This window comes from Crotalus tigris, unplaced genomic scaffold (assembly GCF_016545835.1).
Source record: "Crotalus tigris isolate CLP2741 ecotype Arizona unplaced genomic scaffold, ASM1654583v1 scf7180000017611.44802233496:7321179, whole genome shotgun sequence".
NCBI classification, from domain to species: domain Eukaryota; kingdom Metazoa; phylum Chordata; class Lepidosauria; order Squamata; family Viperidae; genus Crotalus; species Crotalus tigris.
Genome location: NW_024096511.1, coordinates 3,332,194 through 3,358,447, shown reverse-complemented (window position 1 = coordinate 3,358,447; position 26,254 = coordinate 3,332,194). Strand labels below are relative to the sequence as shown.

At 37.8% G+C, this 26,254-nt stretch overlaps 1 protein-coding gene across 1 annotated transcript in view; it reads left to right on the top strand.

The window, feature by feature from the left end:
• The window catches only part of ENPP1 (ectonucleotide pyrophosphatase/phosphodiesterase 1), a 59,086-nt gene that overhangs the window by 10,880 nt on the left and 21,952 nt on the right, over positions 1 to 26,254 (top strand). The window contains exons 2-12 of the mRNA XM_039324124.1: positions 4,373 to 4,445; positions 9,187 to 9,303; positions 10,521 to 10,646; positions 12,217 to 12,277; positions 13,798 to 13,895; positions 15,908 to 15,987; positions 16,488 to 16,607; positions 20,508 to 20,617; positions 22,620 to 22,685; positions 23,573 to 23,645; positions 25,305 to 25,413. Of these exons, the coding sequence (XP_039180058.1) occupies positions 4,373 to 4,445; positions 9,187 to 9,303; positions 10,521 to 10,646; positions 12,217 to 12,277; positions 13,798 to 13,895; positions 15,908 to 15,987; positions 16,488 to 16,607; positions 20,508 to 20,617; positions 22,620 to 22,685; positions 23,573 to 23,645; positions 25,305 to 25,413 (1,033 nt within the window). The remainder of the gene's footprint in view (positions 1 to 4,372; positions 4,446 to 9,186; positions 9,304 to 10,520; positions 10,647 to 12,216; positions 12,278 to 13,797; positions 13,896 to 15,907; positions 15,988 to 16,487; positions 16,608 to 20,507; positions 20,618 to 22,619; positions 22,686 to 23,572; positions 23,646 to 25,304; positions 25,414 to 26,254) is intronic.

Below are 26,254 nucleotides of genomic sequence, written 5' to 3'. Positions count from 1 at the left end.
ATTTTGGTTTTTAAAAACACCTTAATTGGTTGTCAATTTGATTCCTTCTGTGGTCTTTACTGCCTCAGCAGGAAGCGGCACAGCTAAACTTCACTGATAGAAATGATAGTTCTGTGTTGTTTCTAAGAAAATATGGGATTTGAATATAACTTAAAAGCACAATTATCTTTTATATATGTTGTTTTTATTTTTAAATTTATGTATGTTACATAAATTTAAAGTCTAATGCTCTAATATCAGCTGACACAACAGGGCACTAAACTGGGCTTTGCCATCAAGCCTGCGGTGCCGATAGTATGGCTAAGACTGTTTTGTATTGAATTGATGTTCTTGGCTGCTGTTTTCTGCTATTTTTTTTTTTAGAACAATGCTATTTCTTTTGTTTTTAATTTGTATTGTTTTTGCTCTGTTTTAATGGTTGGCTACCGGGAATCATGTATATGAGATGGATAGGCTATAAATTAATTAAGTAAATTGCATTTTGTAATTCTTCTTTAAAGCAACTCCAGCACTTCCTGGCTAAATCTGAGTGCATAATAGTTTTTGTGAAGGTTTGGATTAATGTTTTCTTTTACATATTTTTCCCATTGGGGCTTTTTCAACCACAGAGGTGTTGCAAGATAGTTTACTGCGCAAAGCAAAGGACTGGATTGGGCCTCTCACCATTCTCTGTATAAAACCTAGTGACATTTGCAAATGTTTCTTTATTAAGTACTGATGATGATTTGTCATCTTCTATTACAATTAAGAGCAGAATGTTCCCCAGAATTTTGTGTCCACTCCCTGTTCTTAAGAACCTGCTGTTTGAAGCATAACCTCAGGAAACAAATATAGACAGACAGAGGATGGCAATGACCTAAGAAAGAACGTCACTCAAAATTTTGGTCTGTCATAATTAATTAATACCACTTTTACCTGGAAAAAATTCCAGTTTTCAGTGAAATTTAATTTCAAGCTATTTTAGATCTGCAGATAAGAGTTTTAAGAGTTTCTTTTCCAGAAATCCTTTATCTTATCCAAATGTATTTATTTAATAAAAGTTGCGTTAGGATTTTTATTTTTATTTTGCAAACATAACTAATTCATATTTGCTTATTGTAATGTAGGGTATAGTCACAACTCAAAAGTCTTTGTGGAAAATCATGTATTCTGAAGTGGCAATGAAATCCGAATAAAATCTTGGAATGCTTAATATTTGTTTAGAGTAAATCAATAGCACGAAGAGAGGTTTGCATGCATCCAAGTGCATCCAGGATCCCTTCCAATTGTCAGAAGTAAGTCTTCATCCTGGTTCATCCAAGCCGGGGATAAATAAGCAACATGGCAACTGCTTTGGGAAGAAGGTTACAGTTTATTGAAGAAGCAGAAAGATGGTCTTTGCAAGAAAGAGCAGAGGAGAGGAAAGAGCAGTTGAGCACATGGGCAGTAGGTTTTTATACCCCCTCTAGCCTTGTTTGGAATAGTTTCCTGCTCCTGTGGCATGAACCTTGAGGCTATTTCTGAGTGTTTTTCTAGGCCTTGATATCTGTGGTTTAATCCTATTATCATATCCTGCTTCCCAGGTGATGGGGCTAATGACTCCTAGAGTTTGGGTGGGGCATGCAGATTTTCTCTTTGTCGTCTTGAGTGCTCTGGCTTCAACTTTCTGATGGTTTTACATCTGCATTTGTATGGGGCTAGCTCTTGCTTGGGGCAAAGAGATAGATTTGGGGCCAGGTTTGATTTCTGCTTTTCAAAAAATACTTTTAAAAATCCTTTTGAGGAAAAATATATTTTTCTGCCCTTTTAATATTTCCTTCTCTGGGCTAACTTCCCTCACATTGAACACTGTTTTATTTATCATTGTATACACAGTCTCAAACAGAAATATAAACCATCTTTGTCAGTAGTGTGCTGTTCTTTAGACTTATGGAGATATATGGAAACCAGGGGCCAACTATTTTCATTCAATTCCCCCTTTTCCATCTTTGAATATAGAGAAACTCCTGCGATACTATATCCCTATTGAAAATAGTTATTCAAACACTGTTTACAGGAAACATTACTGGTACTTCTTTATTGTAAGCCTCTGTGGAGCTGGATTTTTGTAAGCAGCTCCTCATGCCGTTTATTTTAGAAATTTTGGAAATATGGTAGCCCTCAACTTACAACCACTTATTTAATGTCCATTCAAAGTTACCACGGCACTGCAAAAAGTGGCTTCTGACCATTTTTCACACTTATGACCGTCGTTGCCTCCCTATGGCCATGTGATCAAAATTCAGGCACTTGGCAACTGCATGCATTTGTTATGGTGGCAGTGTCCTTGGGTCATGTGATCACCATTTGTAACCTTCTCAGCTGGCTTCTGACAACGTCAATGTGGGGAGCCAGATTTGCTTAATGATCATGTGATTTACTTAATAACGGCAGTGGTTCGCTTAACAACTGTGGCAAAAAAGGTCATAAAATGGGAGTAAATTCACTTAACAACTGCCTTGTTTAGCAACAGAAATTTTGGGCTCAACTGTGGTTGTAAGTCCCGTATTATAATTGCATATTCCAGAAAACTGGTTACATTTTTTAAAAAAGTAGTCCAGCTCAATCTATTTGCCTTAGCCTTGTCTATTAGATTCCCCCCCCCCCTTTGGTAGTTAGCCATAACATTTAACATTTGCCCTTTACTGGTCAATTTGCTGTAAACATGAGAATATTTTTGAAATGTTCTGAGGTTTGTGGTGCTACGAACTTGCCTGTGTGTGGTTTGTTGTTGAACATACATCAGTGCAGTTCCACAGGAACAAGTTTTTTTTCCCTCAAGATTTCCTGACTGCAAAAAAAGATTCATTCTTTTCTTTTCTGACCGCAATGATTCCCTCTGGAGTTTTCACTGGGGCAAACAATACATACCCATTTGTAATATGACACTGTCCACATGTGGAAGCCAGTATTTTTATTTTCTGCTCATGCTTTTTGGAAGATTTTATTTCTCTACTCATCACTCTTTCTCCATAGTAAAAAAAAAAATCACCTCATTATTCAGTCAAATAAAGTAATATTCCCCTTCAGTATTTGGCACCGTTCAGAATAATGTCTTTGTAGCCAATGACACCAAGTCTGTTTCTTCTTTTAGTTGAAGGGTAAGCTTTGAATGATAGCTTTTAGAAATTATTATAGGCTAATACTGGATAATCTGTCTTCCTCAACATAAAACATGAAGAAAAAACAGATTCAAAAACTGTGTTAAACTGTTTAACTGTTTTTCTTTGAAGAAAAAAATGTCTTATTTGTAGGACAAGCATGACATCGTCTAACAACTTGATCACTCTTTTATTTGGAAAGGAAAGCTTAGAAACAGGATTTCAAAGTGCAAATATTTGGCTGACCTCTGCCATTTGGAAGTATGATTGTATTCTCTGGGCTAGCCTTATGCATCACCATGCAACCCTCTAAATCAGTGTTCCCCAACCTTGCCCATTATGTGTGGACTTCAACTCCCAGAATTCCATAGCCAGCATGATAACTGCAGAATTCTGGGAGCTGAAGTCCACACATCTTAAAATGGCTAAGTTTGAAAAAACGCTGATCTAATTACATTGGAGAACTCTATCATTGGCCTTCCTTTATGGAAGTCCAATAAAGTTGGGCTTCCAGTGAGATTCTGTAGCAGAATAGATGTCCCCAAAGGAGTAGAGACAATGCTGCAATAGTGAACCAGAAGCCAATGATTGTTTTTATCTGGAGAAGCCTTTCCAAATAAAAGAGAGATTGAGAGATCATCTACCTGCACCCTGGGAAAAGACTACACGATGGAAGTCTTGTGGTTTACTCATGAGTAGAACAGCTGAAGCACACAAGAAACATCTCACAATTTATAATGTGCAGCCTTTTATAAAACATTTCATTCAACCAAATTCTCTACTTTCTTAATCACTTTTGGAAACAATCTTCAAGTTACAATTGAAGAAGAGTTTTGAAAACAGTAGGATAAAAATGGTTATTAGAATATGGCTATTATAACCAATAACAAAATGATGGCTGTTTTTTCTTTAGAATCTCTTACTTAATTATAGAAAAAAAAATTAACACTTTCAAAGGATTTTAAAACAAAAACAAACAAACAAATAACTGTGAAATGTATTACTGTGTAAATTCTTGTTTGACAGACAGTCTAAAAAAACACCACATTATACTGCATGAGCACTATGATGTCATCTTTCCAGAGCTGTAGCAATAAACATTTGGTAAACTTATGTGTGTTACAGTGTCTTTAGTTTTAAAAATGTTCTGTCTTTTTACCAGCCAATCAACCCATTGCTTTATTGAGTTCTGATGAATATAATTAGTGTAGTAGATTTTTTTTAAAAAAAACTTCCTTTCTTTTCTTTTCTAGGTATTATGCGTCATTGTGCTTACAATTATCTTAGGATGTATATTTGGACTGAAGCCTAGCTGTACAAGAGATGGTAAGTAATAAAAACGCTAATAGAAAAATCAATATATGAGTTTTAAAAATATCTCCATTTCCCCAGAGATTACATTCATAGCATTCCATGCTGGTCCTCTGTACATATGAGTAACAGTTTGTCAGCTGAACCAGATCCAGAATAAGGTGCATACTACTTCTTGAAACACCTAAACAAAAATAAGAATTTATATATGAAGATATTCCAGGCATAAACAGAGTAATTTAGGCCATTGTTTTTCTCACTGGGCTTCCTCTGATTTCACATAAATATGCCTAATTGTCAATTTTTTCCCATTAAGATATCAGTACAATACAAATTATGAATGCTATTAGTAATATTTTTACCTGAACTACCATTTAATTAATAAAAGCCTTTGTTAATTAATCAAATGAGTTTCAGATCTCATGCAAATCACTGGTAAGTATGTTATGATCACAACCTTCATTTTACAATTTTATGCATACTTCCTTGAAAGAAATCCTACAGCAACCAAGCAACGGACATGGGATTATTTTGCAAATAAGACTAAGTATACAGTCTTGAATGGGGCCAAGGAAGAGCTATTGCTAAGCCAGCATCAAAGTTTTTCATGGAAATGGTTTTCCCCCTTGTTTTTTAATCTGGCAAAACTTATTTTAGTTTAGCCTCTTCCTCCCACAGTTCAGAAGGAATGAGAAAATGAAGCTGTATTTAGACCAATCTAGACAAGGCTTCGTTTAATCCTTTTTGGGAAAATGGGCAAGTTTAGATCTAATAGGTCAATGTGGTCTCTGTTGTGTTCTCCGTTCACGTGCGAATGATGAAGATGCATGGTGACAATGAATCGATGCTTTATTCTCCTACTCCAACTCCAAGCAAAAAAGCAAAAGGCACGCAGGCCTTTTTATAGGGCTTGAACTCCAGACAGAGTGAACCAATAAGATGTCTTCTTTCTTCGCGCCTTGCGCATGTGCACAAGGCTAGCGCCGCACTGTCTGGTCCCGGGCAGCTTTTAGAATGCCCGGGACCATTTGCAACAATTCTGGGCCTGCTGAGTTTCCTCATCAGGCCCAGGACACAACACCCCTCCCCCCTGGATAGAACATACACAATTCCAATTTTTTTATAATAATAATAAAATAAATTAAAAGAAAATAATAGTCTGCTCACAAGCAGACACCCTTCTTATAACTAACAGAGTTAGCCAACCAACCCACTCTCTAATGTGGACTTTGCGTGTCTATCTTCTACCCCACAAAGGTCCCATCTCCTCAACCTAGACCTGTAAAGTCCCTTGTACTGACAAGAACCTCACATATTCGCCTAGATGCTTAGGAGGGGCCTTAGCCCGTTGTGACCTACGCAAGGTTAGGGAGGGTGCCTGGCCTGTCAGCTCACCTGCCCGGCTAGGCAGACCAGGACTGTTGGGCTTGCTAGACTAGGACTTTTATGCACAGGTTTTGCAGGTGACCCCTGGTGAGGCGTGCCGGCAGAATTGCCAGAGCTCTCCCCAGGCTCCATGAGAGCAGCTGAAATTCCCCAACCCTCTGAATTGGCTGAGGATTTCCCACTACTCTGGATGGCTCCAGGGAATGTAGTACCTCGAGCCCGCGACCAGTCTCGGACTTGATCTGCGTTGCAGATGTGCCCCAATACTCCCAGTCCCCTGTGGCCGACACATGACTCCCTGTTCTGCGCAGTAGCTGAACTCTGAGGATGTCCTTGCACCTCCCCTGGGAAATCCCTAGTGACCTGCGGTACGTCCCAGGAACAGTGAGATTGTGTCTCATAAGGTTGACCTGAAGTGTGAGATTGTGTCTCAGGAGGTTGACATGAAGTGCAACTTAATTCCTGGGCCCCTCACCCCCAAGAGCGGAGGCAGGGGTGGAATCCACAGGGGACAACTGCCAGCGCAGTTAATCGATGTGACGCTGCAGGACGCGGCCATCTCCCAAGATCACTTCGTATGATAGAGGTCCAGAGATCTTACAGATGACAGCAGGAACCACAGATGATCAGGAGCGTAGTTCCTAGCCCAGACCAGATCACCCAACTTTAGTCTCCTTGGTGCCCGCGGATGCGACACCTGTGAAGCCACCCAGTCTGGGTGCAGTCTGTCCAATTTAGTAATGAGTTTGTGACCCCAGTGAAGTTCAGCTGGGGTTTTCCCTGTGGTCGTGCCAGGTGTGGTGTGGTGTGCAAGAAGAAAGTCAGCTAACCTGTGATGCCAGTTACTGTAAGTCAATTTCTTGAGGGCATCTTTGGTGGTGCGCACCATCCTTTCTGCCATTCTGTTGGAGGATGGATAGAGAGGAGCCGAAGTTGCATGCCAGATCAGGTTGGCCTGAAGAAAAGCCTGGAACTCAGAAGAGGTAAATTGAAGGCCATTATCCAAAACCAGAACATCTGGAAGACCGTGTGATGCAAAAATTCCTCTCAACACCTGGATGGTCCTGGCAGTAGTAGTGGAGGAAACAGAAACAACCTCTAGCCACTTGGAATGGCTATCAATGACAACCAGGAAGAATTGCCTCTGAAAGGGTCCAGCATAATCTATATGCACTCGAGACCATGGGGTTTGAGTTTCCTCCCACCTATGTACTTGGGCCTGAGGCATTTCAGGCCGAGACTGTTGGCACACTTGTCACCCATGCACCTGGGTCTCTATGGCTTTATCGAGGCCAGGCCACCAAAGATGGCTGCGCGCAAGCGCTTTCATTCTGACTATCTCAGGATGTCCCTCATGCAGAGAGATCAAGATTCTAGACCTCAATGATGCTGGGATGACTACCCTGCTACCCCATAAAAGGCACCCATTAAAGGTAGACAGTGCATGTCTCCTTTGCCAAAAACTTTGAAATGTTGCATCTGGACACGAGTCAGGCCATCCTGACAACACCCATGTCAGCATGCATGTAAGCATGTGATCAGTGGCAGTTTCAGCAGCCACGTCCCTAGCATTGAGGGGAGATTCAGGCAACTCCTGAATGGAAAGAATATTTATGGCAGGAGCAGGGTCTGCTTCTACTTGAGTTAAAGGCAATCTGCTTAGGCTATCTGCATGGCCCATTTCTTTTCCAGGTTTGTGAACTAGAGTGTAGTCATATGCTGAAAGGAAAATGGACCATCTCAGCATACGAAGAGAAATGATATGTGGTGTCTGTTTGTTAGTAGTAAACAACCCTAACAGAGGCTTATGGTCTGTATAGACCGTGAAATGGCGGCCATATAAGAAATCATGAAATTTCTTTATGCCAGCCACTATGGCCAAGGCTTCTCTGTCAATCTGAGCGTAATTCCGCTCAGCAAATGACAGAGTTCTTGAATAATAGGCCACAGGGACTTGTGTCCCATCAGCCTTCAGATGGCTAAGTACTGCTCCCACCCCATAAGGAGATGCATCACATCCAATGCAAACAGGCAGTTGCTCATTGAAATGCGCTAAAACAGCATTAGAAGTGAGCAAGGCCTTAACCTCATTGAAACTCTTGTCATGGACTTTAGTCCACTGCCAAAGAGCCTGCTTGTCTAAGAGCCTATGTAATGGCTCTGCCCTGCAGCTTTGTGTGGGAAAAATGCATGGTAAAAATTTAAGAGCCTCAAGAAGGCTTGCAGCTCACTCTTGGACTTGGGGCTTGGGGCCTGTTGAATAGCTTGTAGTTTAGCTTCAGCAGGGTGAATGCCTTGAGCATCAATCCTGAAACCTAAGAAGTCAGTGGAAGTGATTCCTATCTTGCATTTATCCTGCTTTAGCTTAAGGCCTGCCTGTCAAAAACGAAGCAAGACAGCCCTTAATCTTTCTGCTAAATTTTGAGATGACTCCCCAGCAATGAGGATGTCATCGAAATAGGGACAGACCCCAGGAATACCTCAAAGTGTGCTCTCCATGATACTTTGGAATATGCCAGGGGCTGCATTGACTCCAAATTGCAGTCTCTTGACCCTTGAAGGCCCCCCCCCCTGTGAGTTACAATAGTCTGGGCCTCTGCAGTTGCCTCATCAACAGGTTTCGCAAAAATGCACCCCCATCTTTAGGGAGGCCAGGATGTGGCTTACAACAGGGACTGGATAAGCTCACAGTGATGCTATACTGGCAGGCTGGGATGTTGATTCAGACGCTGTCTTCCGTTCTTCAGGACTTCCTGGGTGAGTCCTTAAAACTTTTTTTTCTTCAGCTTGCAAAGGATCCCACCTTTGTTGCCAGTGTTATATTCTCCGTTCATGTGCGAATGATGAAGCTGCATGGTGACAACTAATCGATGCTTTATTCTCCTACTCCAACTCCAAGCAAAAAGCAAAGGGCACGGAGGCCTTTTTATAGGGTTTGAACCCCGGACAGAGTGAACCAATAAGATGTCTTCTTTCTTCGTGCCTTGTGCATGCGCACAAGGCTGGCGCCACTCTGTCTGGTCCTGGGTAGCTTTTTAGAATGCCCGGGACCATTAGCAACAATTCTGGGCCTGCTGAGTTTCCTCATCAGGCCCAGTTCACAACAGTCTTCATTTGTTGAAGTTGAAATTTAGACAACGTGCATGCCTCCAATGTTGCTTCCACATCTATATTCATAGACAGATTCAGTAGCATTTATATTCTTTTAGACTGAGAAGGTCGATTTTTTTGGTTAGGGGTTAACAAAAAGGGAGTTACTAAAAGGGGGATCCATACTTTCATGCATGTGGATGCCAAACCATGTCAGATCCACCCTGACATATAACGCTGTGTTCAATTTGTAACATTAAGTAAATATTAAACATTTCAGTGAAAACCTGCAAGGGTCGTTGCTATGAAAGAACATTTGGAACATGCCGCTGTGACAAAGAATGTATTGAACTTGGAAACTGCTGTTTAGATTTTCAGGAAGCTTGTACAGAACCTGGTAAGCATATTTTGTTTTATTTTATTACATTTCATTTGATCGCAGCTCAGTTTTTCAAGGAGTTGTGCTTCTGGACTTCAATCACTATTTCTATCTGTTTCAATTGTGTATGTTTCAGTTGTATATATTTCTATATATTTCAATTGAATAAATTCAGTCAGAACTGATTAATTGAGTTGGAAATCCAGAATGGAAAGCCAAATTGAATTAATATTTTAAATCATATTTTGCATGGTTTGTATATTCCTAGTAGAGGGCATAATGGAGATAAGGGTTATAGGGGGAGAAACGGAGCTTTCCTACCAATTTCTTTTCTGGTAAATTCAATATTTAATACTTAAATCCCGCAGCACTGTCTCATTTCTCATCTTTTCTCATCCTGTCATCTTTCCTGCTATCTTCTTCTTTGGTTTCTTATGATTTATCAATTGCTGTTTATTATGATCTATGACAGCGGTTCTCAACCTATGGGTCGTGACCCCATTTGGGGTCGAACAACCATTTTACGGGGGTCGCCAAACAACGCGATCTGCCATTTTTCCCCCTCAGGGGGTGGCGACATGCATGCGCGCCACACATGGGGGTCGCCGTCACACAAAGGTTGAGAACCGCTGATCTATGACCTATTACTTGCTTTTTTATATATACGCTGTGAGACAAATTCCTTGTATGTCCAATCACACTTGGGCCAATAAAGAATTCTATGATTCTATGATTCTGTTCTGTGATTATATTTCATGATTGGCCTTACCTACCATGGCCATTATTTTCTAAAGGGGCCACCTCCACTCCATGGCAAACCATTTTGTGCCGGTGCCAGTGATATGGTCTCCAGATTCCAAATATGCTGATCAGTCCAAAATGATTGAGAAGATCTGTTTTAGATCTTTAGACCCTAAGCGTTCCAGGTCTCTACTGATGTTTAAAAGAGTGGGAGAGTGCATGGATTGGTGAGTAGGGGGGAAAAAAGCATTAGGTAGGGATATAGGGAATTTAAATTGGTTGGATAACTTACATGATGGCACTAGGTCTTCTCCCAGACTGGTGACTTTACCCATGAGATCCTTTCTCAATTATTTCCTTGAGTTCAGAAAGTACAAAAAGAAAAGTTTCCCTTTTTTTGTTTGTAGCCTTGTAACAATTTGACATGCAATTCCATGTACAGTTTTTATCCAGCCCAGACATGTTTAATTTCAAATAGTATCTCTCTGTTACAGTTCAGATATGGACGTGCACCAAATTTAGATGTGGTGAGAAAAACCGGCCAGAGTATCATTGTTCCTGCTCTGATGATTGTGTGAAAAATAATAATTGTTGCGTCAATTATTACTCTGTTTGCGAAGGTAAAACTCCCCGTTTGCTTCTTTCTTCCAAAAGCAGCAATGCACTGGGCTATTTATTCTACTTTTTCAAGGATTTTGTTTTAGTTTCTAGGTCAAGAAGTATGATTTAAAATACTGCTTTAAACATTTTTTTCTAAAGAAAGCACAGGGCAAAGTCTATTCAAACGCAGAATCTATTGAAATTATTGGGATAGGTTGGTTACAGTGTGACAAAAGACTGGCTGATTTCAGGGGGAGCTGAGTTAACTGGGATCCCATTTTATGTGCTATAGCAAGCATTTGATTTTAAAACTAAAGGATAATGCTTTGCTGCTGATTCCATATATAGTAAGCATCTGCTCTGATAATTCATATACAGTAAGCATCTGACGGTTGCAGGATTTCGGTTTGGTCAGTCTACAAAAAGGAAGGATTAAGGGTGACATGATAGCAGTATTCCAGTATCTGAGAGGCTGCCACAAAAAAAAAAAAAAAAAAAAGAGGGGATCATTTTATTTTCCAAAGCACCAGAGGGCCGGAAAAGAAACAATAGTTGAAAACTAATCAAGAAGAGAAGCAATCTGGAATTAAGGAGAAACTTCCTAACAGTGAGAACAATTAACCAGTGGAACAGCTTGCCTTCAGAAGTTGTGGGTGCTTCTCAAGGATGTGTGCATTCTCTGTGGGATATCAGTTTGACATTGGACATTCATTCTAAGTCCAGAAATTATCCCAAGTCTTCAGTTCAAAGCTCCTTTAATCATGGGAACTGTTTAAATCATTTTTTCAGCCTTGACCTTCCTTTCTAAGGACACCGCAAGCTTCAGTGTGGTCAGCCATGCTCAGTTCTTTCCTAGCAAGGGAGGAGGAAGAAGCATTTGAATAGACATCAGATGTGGAATTTAGGAAATGGGAGCCGAGTCCTTTCTGCTCTTGTGCTTGCTCTCTTGTATCTCATCCTCCAATTAGTGTTCTCATGTTCTGTCTCATATCAGAACTGGGCTAAGGAAAAGACAGTAATTTGGCAGCATTTTCCCATTAGAGCAGTGTTTCTCAACCTTGACAATTTTAAGGCATGTGGACTTCAACTCCCAGAATTCCACAGCCAGCAATGCTGGCTGTGGAATTCTGGAAGTTGAAGTCCACATGCCTTAAAATTGTCAAGGTTGAGAAACACTGCATTAGAGAATAGGCAGGTGTAGCTTTTCTGAATTAACAAGCAACAGAGACATCAGGAGCACCAATTTACGATAACCATTTTAAAAATTATAGCTTTTTTCTTAAAAAAAAAAAAGAAAAGAAAATACAAATGGCTACACCTAATGACCTTTTTTTAGCACAGATGTCATCTGTATAGTGATATCAAAGCTGGGATCCAAGAATAACTTGAAATCTGCACTGCCCAATGCGTTTGTGATTTAAAAAAGAGTTGAAAAATCTCACAATATATGTGAAATTAGTAGGTTAAGAAAAAAAAAACGTAATATTTTCCCAACTACACAATTCATAAAGTATCAGATAAGTTTTACTCTTTTGAGGAACAAAATAATGTAATAAACTTCTTTTTTTAAAAAAAAAAAAAAACCCCAAGGAAAGAAAAGTTGGCTTGAAGAGAAATGTGAAGACATAAGTGAAAACCAGTGTCCAGAAGGGTAAGAAAATTTCAGATGGATTTTGCAACTTTCTAAAAATCAGTGGAGAGAGGATGTGGTATCAAAATGTCTCTTGCAGTAACCTTGATGAAAAATAGTTCATCCCAAAACTAAACCTTAAAAAAAATATTTGTTTAAAAAATATGAATCACAGGTGGTCTTTACTTAATGACCACTTGTTCAGCAACTGTTTGAACTTAGGATGGTGCTGAACAAGTGGCACTTATAATCAGTCCTCAAAAGTTCTGGCTGACACAGCATCATGACACTCATATGATTGCAGTCCAGGCACTTGGCAACCAGCTCACAATTATGACATTGCAGCGCCCCTGTCAAGGTTAAATTGCTAAGATGCCTGCTAACTTCTGTTGCTATTTAACATGCCATACATGTGGTCACACAATTGCTCTTTGCTACTTTCATTGCCAGCTTCCCACAAGCAAAGATAATGGGCAAACCAGCAGGGTGTTGCAAACGGTGACCATGTGATCATGTCACACTCAACAATGTCATGTGATCCGCTTCACAATGGCATCCGGAAGTGCCAGAATTGCTGTCACTAAATGGTGCAGTCACATGATGTTGCACTTTATGACCATGTTGCTTAGTGATGGAAATTCCAGTCCCAGTTGCCATTGCCTGATTTGCCTCTGTGTACATGTCTATATAAGCCCTATTTGTGTGTGCACAAATTCACATTATATTTTTCATCCCCATAATTGTTGCTACAGCTTCTTCTTTCCTCACTGTCCACGTTTGTGGGGAAGATATTTGCTCTACATAAAGAAATTTACTTTCTCCCACTCGGGTAGAATTTTGTGTAGATTGGCAAAGTCTATACTGCAGCTTCCCAGCTTCGTGCTATAAAAAAATGTCACTCTTATCTCCTATAGCAGTGGTGGCAAACCTATGGCATGGGTGCCAGAGGTGGCACTCAGAGTCCTCTCTGTGGGCACGCGCGCTGTCACCCCAGTCCTAGGCTTTCAGCTGGGTTTTATAAAACCTTTTCGCTTTAGGCTTCTGCTGCTGTGTGCAAAGAAAAAAAAGGTTCAATCAATCAGTCAATTTCAACTTCTCGCAGGAAAAAAAAAGATCTTGCAAAGTTGGAATTGATTGATTGAACTTTGTAGTCCCACCCAGTCTGCCGTTACCACCGCAGCCACGCCCACCCAATGGGCCACACCCCCAATTAGCCACACCCAGCCAATGGGCCACACCCACCTGGCACCCGACAATGCATAAGTGGGTTTTGGGTTGCAGTTTGGGCACTCGGTCTCTAAAAGGTTCGCCATCACTGTTCTATAGCTCCCATTGTTATGGCAGCTGAGGTTCAGGTTTTTAAGAGGGCATCAGGCTGAAGACAGCTGATGTAAATGAATAGTGAGTTTTAATGTGGTTTTCCTTTCTTTTGCCACATGCTTATGGTCACCTGGAGGAAGAGGCCTTTAATCTATAGCATGTAGAAAATAATGAATAATTATTAGATGCTTACCTTAACTTTTCTACTGTTTCCAACTCAGATTTACAAAACCTCCACTGTTGCTGTTTTCTTTGGATGGATTCCGAGCTGAATATTTGCAAACGTGGGGCAAACTTCTTCCTGTTATTAGCAAATTAAGTGAGTACCTACTGTTTCTGAGGAATAGCAAGCAGAGATAATAAGAAAAAAAGGGAATGAAGTGGTGTTCCCTTTCATATGACGTGATGCTCTTCATATCCTTTGTAAACTCCAAATAAGTCTTGGACGTTTCATGGGTGAGCAGTGATTCAAAACCCAAGAATGAGCTTGCTGGAGTCCTCCTTGAATTCAGCAATTCTTTTTAAACTCTTATAAGCGTGTAATGATTACATTTCCAGATATGGAAATTTTAATATTCTAAAGAATGATTAATTATGAAGTGTATGAGCAATGGGATGGTAGAGAAAGAAGACTCTTGAATATATTTGAAACCTATTTATTTTAGAGGGCTGATAGACGACAGAAGAATAATAAGTATTTTTCATCTGTAAGTTATTGATATAGTAATTCAACCTAAGTTCCCTATTTGATACTTTTAGCAGTACCTAAAATATGTGAGGACAGTGAGGATGATGGGCATTTTGCATTTCATTTGGAACAGTGTAATAACATTTATTTTATTTTTTGTAATGAAAAGGAACAGAAAATAACTATATTAAAAACAAGTGGGTCCCTCTATTTCAGAGGTGTCAAGCTGCCGGTCTGCGTCACGTGGAAGCCACGCCCACCCCAGCTCTGACAAGGGGAAAAAAGTTGTGACATGTCACGTGACGTGGCAAGTTTGACACCCCTGCTCTATTTGATTAGGCTCATATAACAGACTAAACGATAATGTAGTTTGATTTTGGCTTACTGGGATGCAAAAACCCAGTGCAGTTACGGTCTGCAAACCATAGTTTAGTATTACATGTGAACCAGGCCACTATGATTAGTTTAGCAAACCATTGTTAAAATAAACTATGACTTGGTAGAATGTACTATTTTCTAAGCTATTCTATAACAACATATGCCCATTTTACCTAAACTTTTATATTAAGTATTTAGCTCTGTAATATTTTGAGATAGTATCATGATGTGACAGCCCAGAGTTTCTGGAAGTCAGATAGCATATATAGTTAATATATATGTATGTATGTATGTATGTATGTTCTGATTTTCTTGAGTTAACTGTTTGAAAAGTCCCAGTCAAATATGAAATTCATAGGACCCAATAATACATTTGTTATATATAGACTTTTTATGGTTCATTATTACAATATATCAAGAGTGTCAAGTTATTGCAGGAAATGTTAAATTAATTTTTTAGAATATACAGCATTACAATATAGTAGAATGTTTTTTTTTATTTTTAACTAATAATGAAACAAGTCCAAAGAAATCAATATCTTTTTAGCAATTTTAGGCACGCTTTAAGCATTCATATAAAAAAATTAATATTATATGGGAATATGAATCTCTTTTCAATATCTCTATTATCCCTTTTAATATCTCTGTCTTGCAGTAGCAAAATATTAATGTCAGAATGCCTAATCAAAGCTGACTTTCTTTCTTTAAGGGAACCATTGCTTCACAGGAAATCCAAGAAGTCTAATGAGCAATTAGTATATTTATATGTACTTTGGGAAGAAATTCATATAGTTCTCCCTACAGGGAATAGCTAAAGCAATTTTGTAGATGAAATTGTGATTTTTTCACTAGGCCAACAAAAACTGTCTCCAGCCTATTGAGGAAGGCTGCCTGAACTCTGTATATCGCCTAATTTGTATGAATAGATCCCTTCCTGATTCTTGCTCTATGCCACCATTCCTCAATAAAGACTATATTGATTGAGAATTCTGAATTTTGCAATCAGAGTGATTTACCTAATATGTACGAAGCCTATTTTAAAACTGAGGCTATTGTGTTTATTTCTTTACCCAGATTCAGTGCTTTTGGCATTTGGCAGTTTCAGAGCTGGTAAAAAAAGATTCAGGGGTTGCCCATGTATTGTCTATTGCTGCTGCAAAAAAAACCATATGGGAATTGCCATATTATTCTAAATCATTCTGAATATTTGATATGAAAAAGTGCGTTATTTATAAACATGGAATTGTATTTTTTTTCCTTGACAGGAAAATGTGGGACATATACTCACAGCCTAAGGCCAGTATATCCATCAAAAACATTCCCTAATCATTACAGCATTGCTACGGTAAGAGTAGGTTGAAGTTCTTGCTTTTCTCGTTCCATACTCTCTTTGAAGGAGAATACCAGAGTTTTAAAAATCCCATTTCGTTATATTAGGAGAAATAACCAAGGAGTGACTTCTGTAACTTTCTCCCACTCCTTAATGCCATGTTTCCAGTGTAGATACCATAATGTCCCAGTATTTGTTTGCCTGATGTGTTCTTTGTTTTCACTCTAAATCTAATATTGTCATTTAGCCTTAATGCTTTAACTTCTCTTGGGCCTTGCACATGAGAAGAGTGCCTAGAAACTTTCCAAACTGTGGAATAGTGAGAAAAGATTAACAAACACACGTAGAGTTTCTTTTAGCAAACTTTAGTTTAAAATCCACTATTGTAATAATAAGCTGGAAGGAATCAAACCTGATGGATCTCCAAGTATTACTGTCTCCTACTATGTACAGCTTGGGGTCTCCAACTATTGATATGTCATCATTGTTGATGCATATTAATTAATTACTTCCAGGGTCTGTACCCAGAATCCCATGGTCTAGTGGATAACAAAATGTATGATCCAGAGAGAAATGCTACTTTCACACTCAGAAATGCCGAGAAGTCTAATCGACAGTGGTACCAAGGACAGCCAGTAAGTATCAATTCTGAGTACAATGTGTTATTAATTATTAAAAGGTACTAAATGCATCTCACATTCTACTATATTGTATCTTCTGTAAGGACCCATCTCATAATAGCTCACCTAATAAAATACCTGGAAAGCGCCAATTTCTTTTATGTGCAATTGCTATTATCGGATCAGTCAGATATAGTCTCTTTGAATGTAGCTAAATGTTGTTATACTGTCTGCAAAATTAGGCAGACTGTAACCGCCCACTGACAACCCACCACCAATTGTTAAATATCATCTCATATTTTCTTTTTCTTTTTTAATGCTTCTTATAGTCTCTTTTGAATGCTGTATAACCTATGTGCCTGTTGACGCTGATTTGTCTAAATGCCAAATTTCCAGGTGTTCCCTAAGATTTTTGGATTTAATTTAGTCTAGGATGCCCACAATTTCCCTGTTGATGGTTAAGTCTGTCAATATGTTGTGAAATTAAGGAGCTTTCATTGTGTCTTCTGATTGGTGTTCATGGGTGCACTCGGCTATCCTTCTGCCTGCTTGTTCTGCAAGAGAAAATCATTGTGTAATTTTATTGCATGGAGAAGCAACATGAGCTGCGTAGGACTAACTATGAGAAATGAGAGAAAGAGAGAGTTAAAGATAAAACCAAGGCTATCTGCCTGCTCCACAGAGAAATGGTAACATAATAATGATAAAGATAGCAAGTGAAGGAACAAGGGAGGTTGAAAGAAAAAAAAAACAAGCTATTCAGTAATTTATACCTCAGGTGGGACTTGCCCTTGATGAAGTTTCACTTTTGCTGGAAGAAAGAAGTGGCAGAACTGTTTCTCTAATTTCTGCTTTTCCTGATGCTCCCCCTATGGAAAGTTTGAGATATCTGGAGAAAAAAAGAATTGACTCATTTGGGAATGGAGAGGAATTGAAAAACCATGACAGCCTGTTTTGTCCTATGGGAAGCATTTGCTGGGCTTAGATTTGTTCTAACCATAGAAAGTAGCACTCCATTTAGTTAAGTTTAGATTTCATTTCAAATCACAATATTTAATCATGTTAGCATAAATGTGATCAGAGAAAATGGAGCTGCAGGATTAATGAGCAGAAATTGGTAGAGTGGGTTTCATCCACATACGGATGTAGGATTGAAAAAGGGGGACAGGACTAATAACAGACTCATCTGTTGTTCTTCCCTTCCAAGGAAACACTGAAAAGAAATGATCAGGCAGGTCAGAAGACATTAGCCTAAGCTGTGATTATTGTGGAGACTTTTCCAGTGCAGTGATGATTGCAACAGACATAAATACCCTTGGGGATATACGGTTGGGATGGTCTTTTTTTCCTTTTCATTTGAAAAATGGAAGACAGTAACGTGTTTGACATAGGGTACTTAGATTATATGAAAGACGCTAGTCAGCACAATCATTTACTGGAGTTCAAATAAACTACATAGTTAAGATCAGCAATTCAGACATAAAAGGGGGGGAAAGCTGCAGTTCATTTTATGGTGTATGCTGCATTGATTCCATAGATCTGTACAAATTTTATCTACAGAATTATAAATACAATAGGTGCAATATTTATAACGTGATGTCTCATGGGAAGCTGAGAGAATTTCAGGTAGTGGGTATTTTCCTTTTTCCTTATTTTATTGATTTGTGCAATACAAGGCTTTGGTAGACAAAAAGCAGGTTCTCCTTTCAGCGGTGCTGATTGTTTTGATGAAAGGTTTTGAAACATGAAAGGTTTTTCTCTTGCTATCTCATTTGTTCTTTTCTTGTTCTCCCTGCTTTTTATTCCTCAACTGTCTTTGTGTAATAGGCCACGCTTGCTGTTTGGTTCATTGTGTCATAGTCCTTTGATGTATTTTTATTCTCAGGATACTGAAAACATGCACAAATTACTATAATTTTATTTTACTTTAAAAAAAAAGTATTGTATTTATATCCTGTCTTCATTATTTTTATAAATAAGCCAAGGAGGAGAACATACACAATACTCCTTCCCTATCCTATTTTCCCCACAACAACCCTTGTCCTGGACTAGGAGAAGGTGTCTGGTTCAAAGTCATCCAGCCAGTTTTCATGCCTAAGATGGGACTAGAATTCAGTCTCCTGGTTTCTAGGCCAGCAGCATAACCTAGAGAACCTTGGCTCTTTTATGATTCGTGGACATCAACTCCCAGAATTCCTGAACCAGCATGGCCCAGCTCTGAAACCTTTCCCTTTTCCCTCAGCATGGCTGGCTCAGGAATTCTGGGAGTTGAAGTCCACGAGTCATAAAAGAGCCACGGTTGCCTACCCCTGACTAGAGCAAACAGAAACTTCCTCCTACACTCTAAGATAAATGGCAGAAACTTTTAATTTTTTTTATTTTTACTAATACAAAGGCCTTTTTTTCTTTCATGTTGTTCCCAGAATCTTAAAAAAAAAATCTGATTGCTTTATATTGTACTTTCTTCATGTGTTCCAATTCCTCCTGATCATTGAAAGAAATGTGATCAGTTATTCTTTATTATTTCTGCAACATGCTAGTATAGCTGTTGTTCTCGGTATTGTTATTACGAGATTGCTGTTATCCTCAAATCTCATTTATGGTTTTCCTGTGTTCATGAAGCCTCTCAGTTGTTGTTTTTTTCAAGCTTTTGCAGCTCTCAAGTAGAAAAAGAGATAATGATATAGAGATGAAAACCAGGAAAGGAGAGAAACATTAGACAAGGGGGACAAAATACTGAGGCAAAAAAGGGAGAAGAAGAAATAGTTTGTCAGGGGTGTTAATGTAGGACAGCTGGAAAATGGAATCTGTAGTTTGCAGAATCCTTAATGCCCTTGCCACATTTCTCTACTGTGGATTGACAGATATATTGGTGATGTCTGACCAGATAGCCTGTGCAGGAGAAGGAGGCCATCTTAAATTTATAGTGGGTTAATTTGCCATGCTCTTTGGAAACAGAACAAAAAAAAAACAAGAAAGAACAATTTCCCCCCCCAAACTTTATTATATTTCCAAAAATATATAAAATACACAAAAAAGCACCAAAAATGGAGTTGGGGAAAGTGGTAACAAAAAAACAAAACAAAACAAAAAACCTAGAGAGTGCAAGAAACAGCAACTATAACAAAAAGATGTAGAAAAAAGTAATGTCTTAACTTTCTTCCATCCAGATAAAAGCATATAAATTAACGATACTTTGAACTAGAATGCATCCTACTAAACAATACCTCAGTCATCATAACCTTATCTAACCATCAAAACCCAAGTTAAAATCTCATTTGTTTCAAAAAAAATTCAAGAGTGATTACCAAGTAGAAACAAAGCTAGATCTTTCTTTAATCAAAGCAATCAATTTCGCCATGTTCTGCCAACTCCATTAATTTCACCATCCACTTATTTTTGAAAAAGGAATTGTGGCTTTCAGGAGACAGGTCCGAAATGAAGCCCTTCTTTGTAAATACAAGATCGAGAGTGCTCAATGCAATACCGTGTAGCGTAGAAAAGACCTGATCAGAGAAATGTTGAAATATTCAGTTATTCTTGCAGATTATATGAATAAATAAAGCATTTATCTATAGTTAGAAGAAACAGGTTAGCAGATCTTGTGAAAGACTCAGCAGAGGTACTGTCAAAATATAGGTAGCTTCTCATCTTCTTATGAATGGCCTTGGAAAATAAATTGCTATAAACATAGGCAATCAATGAAAGATTCTGTAAGAGAAGAATGGCATGAGGTTAGTGACGAATATATTCTTTTTGATGACAACATAGAAGTGTAAGGTGAGGGGGTAGAAAATGGCAAGCAGAAATCCATGGAATTCTTTTAAAGCAGCAAATTATTTTCTAAATACTGTTCCAAAAACAGAAATAATTTTTTTTATTTCTTTATTTATTTTTTTAAATCTTTTTATACAGATTTGGCTGACTGCAATGTATCAGGGACTAAAATCTGCTTCGTTTTTCTGGCCTGGTTCAGATGTTGATGTCAATGGAAGTTTTCCAAACTTGTACAAATTATACAATAGGTGAGAACTTGTGAATTGGAGAATATCATGAATAAAGTCCTAAAAAGCTAAACCTTTTAAGTGTGGCAGGATTTTTTTGGAATAGTTTTCCTCTTTTTAAAGCTCTTACTGTGGTGCCCTTCTGCTGTTGTTTTAAATATTATCAATCACTTAGGTTTAGTTGGTTGATAAGGTTGAAAACCTTCTTCAAAGAAAATCTGTGAGTAAATTTTAAGCACATAATAAATTCTCCAGTAGATGCTCTCAGTCATTAGCATATCATTTAATTTTGTATTATCTTATGGATTACATTTATTTAATTGTTCTATTAGGAACCCCTACATTCTATGGGATTGCATGTTTAGTTGATTTTGATATTATGCTGATTGTAAGTTGCTTGTTTATTAAAAATTATTTTGTGATGCATTTGCTGTTTTTTTGTATAAAGATTTGAAGATTAGCATTGATGACATTCAGAGAAGTTAATTAGCTTTCAATTTTTTTGTTACACAACATGCTGAAAAGCTCCATAAGAATTCCGAATTAGTAATTCTTTCCAAATATCCTTCTTACATATAGTTTGAGGATTTTTTTGTAGATGGTAGGGAAGAGACTTTATAAGTGTGTTGATTGATTATTTTCAACCACACAGATAAATTTTCTTCTTGATCTGTCCCTAACCTGGTCTTTCAGGTCTTCTGATATTATACCCATTGCCACTATAACTGAGTCTACCTCATTCCTTACAAAAAGCAAGTTTTATTGATTCCAGATGTTCCATTAAACAAGGATATACTTCTTAGGGCTTATGAATTTATTTTAACCTCGTTAATAGTTTCACTAGAATTAACATTGTATTGGCTTGTAAAGCTACACAGCATCCACACAGGGTTGGTGTAATTATAGAATTTCTAGAATTATATCTGTATGCTTGTTGTCCTAAATATGCATTTCCAAGCACAAGTCTCTGAAAATGCTAAGCAGATATTCCTGCACTTAAAAAGCCTGACTTGTTTTTAGAAAATTTTGATGTTTAAAATATTCTGGATATTTTCATAATAATCCAATTAGTTTTCAAAGATATACATGAAAATATTTTTTCTAATAAAAATAGTAGGCAAATTAATTAGCTAACCATGTTATGGCAAATATCTTCTTATTCTTTTCTGAATGATAGGCTTATTTCAAACCAACCATCACTTATTCTTTTCTGTATCTCTTAGATCAGGGGTCTTCAAACTTGGCCCTTTTATGACTTGTGGACTTCAACTCCCAGAATTCCTCAGCCAGCCTGCCTGAGGAATTCTGGGAGTTGAAGTCCACAAGTCATAAAAGGGCCAGGTCTGAAGAACCCTGTCTTAGATAAAACCCTCAGGGTACAATATTATGGAGCTGTGGTGGTGCAGTGGTTAGAATGCAGTACTGCAGGCTAACTTACCGCTCTCTCCAGGAGTTTGATTCTGAATGGCTCAAGGTTTCCATCCTTCTGAGATCGATAAAATGAGGACCCAGATTGTTGGGAGCAATATGCTCACTCTGTAAACCGCTTAGAGAGGGTTGTAAAGCACTATGAAGCCAATGGTGGGATTCAGCCGGTTCACACTAGTTTGGAAGAACTGGTAGCTAAATTTTGTTGCATTTGGAGAACTGGCTGGCTTCCAGAAGTCCAGTCTAGGCCTCCGAGGCCAGGCATTGAATAAGAGAACCGGTTGTTCAGGTATTTGAATTCCATCACTGTATGAAGCAGTATATAAGCCTAAGTGCTATTGCTATTCAGATGATCAGAGAGTTACTGCCATCTAGTGACTGTCCAAATTTCTGCAGTGCAGATGGGATTCATAAAACTTGCTTGATTCAAAGTATCTAAGTAATAATTGTTACAGTGTTCAAATCCTGATCTATAATGACCTATTTTCTGGACTTTTAGAATATGCTGGAACTTTATATCCAGTTTTAATAAATCAACAACAGCTGCCCAAAGCCAAATGCAAGTCTCTGTGTTCTGTTGCTATTTTCTCTTTAGATCAATACCATTTGAAGAAAGAGTAGTAACATTTCTTAGCTGGCTAAAATTACCAGAAGAAGAAAGGTAAGTAAATTGCCATCACAAAGCAATGTATAAAATAATAGAAAGGCAAATAGTAACTGCTATGTTGAGTTGGCTATTTGGCTTACCTTGTGGATGTTGTGAAGTTTGTTTCAATAAATTTTAAAGGGTTCATAAAAGCTTGTACTGTAACATAGTATGAATGTGGAGTAATATAATACATAGTGATTTCTTCACATTAATGTTTCAGTTTGGTGAAAGGAGTTTCTATTATTCCCATTTATCTGTTAGCCTGGATAGAATGTTATATACCACAATGTCGTAATTCAACTGTAACTGCAGTGGAAATTTTATCTGTTGAATCTGAAATCTGTTGAATTAAAGTCCTTTAAACTGAGGTTTCACTATAGGTAACATTTGCACAGTGCTTTCAATTGTTCAGAATGCTTCATGTGCATACTTTAAATCCTTGTAACATTCATGCATACTGTAGTAAATTGATATTACTACTACTACTACTACTACTACTACTACTACTACTACTCATATCATGGACTACTCATATCATGGGCCGAATTTGAGACAGTAAAATTTGCTTAAGGCCGGGGTCTTCAGACTTGGCAACTTTAAGACTTGTGGACTTCAACTCCCAGAATTCCCAGCCAGCCCTGGAATTCTGGGAGTTGAAATCCACAAGTCTTAAAGTTGCCAAGTTTGAAGACCCCTTGATTCAGAACCCAGCCTCCAGGTTATCATGCTTTATCCACATATGTTATCTATATGTGTACTATAATATACATTTTTATATAAATCACCACAAGATTTGTTATTAATGCAATTGTTTCTAATGAAGTCTACTGAATTTAAATATTTTCACTCTTTTCTTAATTTATATGTAAAATATTACATTTTAATGCTGTTTGATATAGACCACACTTTTACACTCTGTATTTAGAAGAACCAGATTCCTCGGGACACCGTTATGGGCCAATCAGCAGTGAAGTAAGTAAATGAATGTTATAATGGCATTTCTTTTAAATTAAGTTCCATAGTAGATTAAGGATTACAACATTAAAGAAATCTAACTAAAAGGCTATTTGATCCCCTCTTTTAATTATTCATATATTATAAAAATGATGCACAGCTCTTTGAGTATAATGTTATGACATATAAAAAGTGAAAACAACTATGAAAGATCTTGATGCAGAATACATTCAATGGAGGCCATGGACAAGATTGCTAAGCATAATTATTAAAGAAGATTTCAGATTTACAGTCATATTAAATAACTAGACTCAGACATCCATATTAACACTGATAGGATTAAAAGTTAAGAAGTGTTTAAAAAAATAAGTGACCCAACTAGATAACAGAGAATTATATGTATGTGCATTGGGTTAAAGGATCAGATGGTAGTCTGGAACTTTGAAAGGAGATCACTTTAATACTTCTTGGATCAAATTTTATGCATTAAACATATAAGTGAAAGTTAATTTTTAAAGGGGAAGGACAATGCCTATTCCTAAATATGGAGGAAAAAATTGTTGAACATTCAACCACATGCAGAATTCTTTACACATTTAGATCCCTGAGTTAGAAAAGGGTTATGGAAGACCAGCACTGGGAGGTTTTTTTTCTCATTTCTTCTTCTTAGACTAGACATATACTATATAAAAATATGAAAATTGTTCTTTTCTGCTTTGAACCTGCCTGGTTACTTATATCAACCGGAATCATCCTTTTGAAGATCTCCCTTGCTGCTAGAAATTTGGCTATCTAGTATGTGAGGATGGTTTTCTCTTAAGTGGTCCCCAGACCAGGGAGTGTGTTTGACTAGCACTTAACAGTTAGGAAAAACTTTTAATTGCTAATTGAATTGTTTCTAATGACATTGGTCTTAATTTTGGTTTCATTTTAATTTCATTGTTTTTATTCCTATATTTTATCATTTGTATTTTTAATCACTGTAAGCTGCCGTTGGCATTGTATAGGTAGAAAAGTGGGGTGTACATTTAATAAATTAAAAATAATAATAATATCTATTTCTTATCACATGGCGTGGAATAACAACTGTTTTGAGGAAGGATGCACATATCAGGATTGGCCTAATTTTTAGATATTTTTTGCTTCTTCTTTGTCATTTGCTTTTGTGATACTCCTCCTTGGTTAAGTGTTCTGGAAATTTAGAATGTTTTCTACAATATTTGGCTAGCCTGCAAGGCTTTGTTTATTTAGTTTTATTATGGAAGACTCTTTATCTCTTAACTCAGTTACAGGAGTGATTAAACAGCAACCCGGCATAGCTCAGCCATGCAGTCAATGAATGATAATTGCTGGAATTGCTAATCTTAGACAGTGGTCTATGTCATAAGTAATTTTACTTGAGTCAGCAGCTATCATGAAGGACATGGAAAAATTATTTGGTGATATCTAACTGATCTTCTGCTGCTGATGGAAAGTATTATCAGTCAGCTATATTGTGCCAAAATACTCTCCAAACTATATCAAGCAGAATTAAAGGAAGGCTAATGAAAAACCAATTCTTCCTCTATATTGCTGACAGATACTTTCTACTGACAGCAGAATATTTATTGGGAACCACCATTTTTTGAAATGTGGGTTAACTTATTTACTTTGCCTCTCTTCACTTTTGATTTGCAGGTCATTCTTGCATTAGAGAGAGTAGACAAAGTGGTTGGGCTGTTGATGGATGGGCTTAAGCAAATGAACCTGCACAACTGCATTAATATTATTCTTATTTCTGACCATGGTAAGTCTTGTTAAACCATATAGATTTTAGAATACATAAAACATTCTTGAAATGACTCATCTGTATCTCAGCACTTTCATTTCCACATGGTTTGGCACATGGTTTCAGTTAAAGTATGATTATAATTTCTGTAATCAATAAACCAGATAAATAAATAATGAAACAGTAAACTATTGTTTTGAAAGAAAAGATAACTTTGCAGTAGTCTGGCAATATTAAAAAAACTTCTAAAATGTAAACTAGTTTAGGAGCAAATTTTCATAAGGTCACTATTGGACTTAATTCTAACTCATCTGGTTTATTGATTACAGAAACTATAATCATGGTTTAATTGAAGCCATGTGCCAAACCAACAATGCTTAGTGAAAATGAAAGTGCTAATGTGACATACAGATGACTCATTTTAGTTATATGTGAGGTACAGCTTCAGAGGATGTTGTCCATAGAGTGAGCACCACTTGGTCAGGAAGGAAATGAATGTTCTAGATCTAGATTTTCTGATTAGGCTACCCCTGTGGCACCCTGCCTGCTGATTGGGCTAACCACTGTATAACCACCAGTTGCTTACATTTCCAGCCATCTGGAGCTCCATGTATAAATGCTGGGTCCAGACATGTATATATCCTATTTGGATTGAATTGACATTGATCTAGGACAGAGGTGGGGAACAATGGCCCCTTTATGACTTGTGGACTTCAACTCCCAGAATTCCTGAGCCAGCTATACTGGCTCAGGAATTCTGGGAGTTGAAGTCCACAATTCATAAAAGGGCCATAGTTCCCCACCCCTGAACTAGAGCCTTAGATGTTTATTATTTAAAAAGACTACTAGTTTAAGTGGG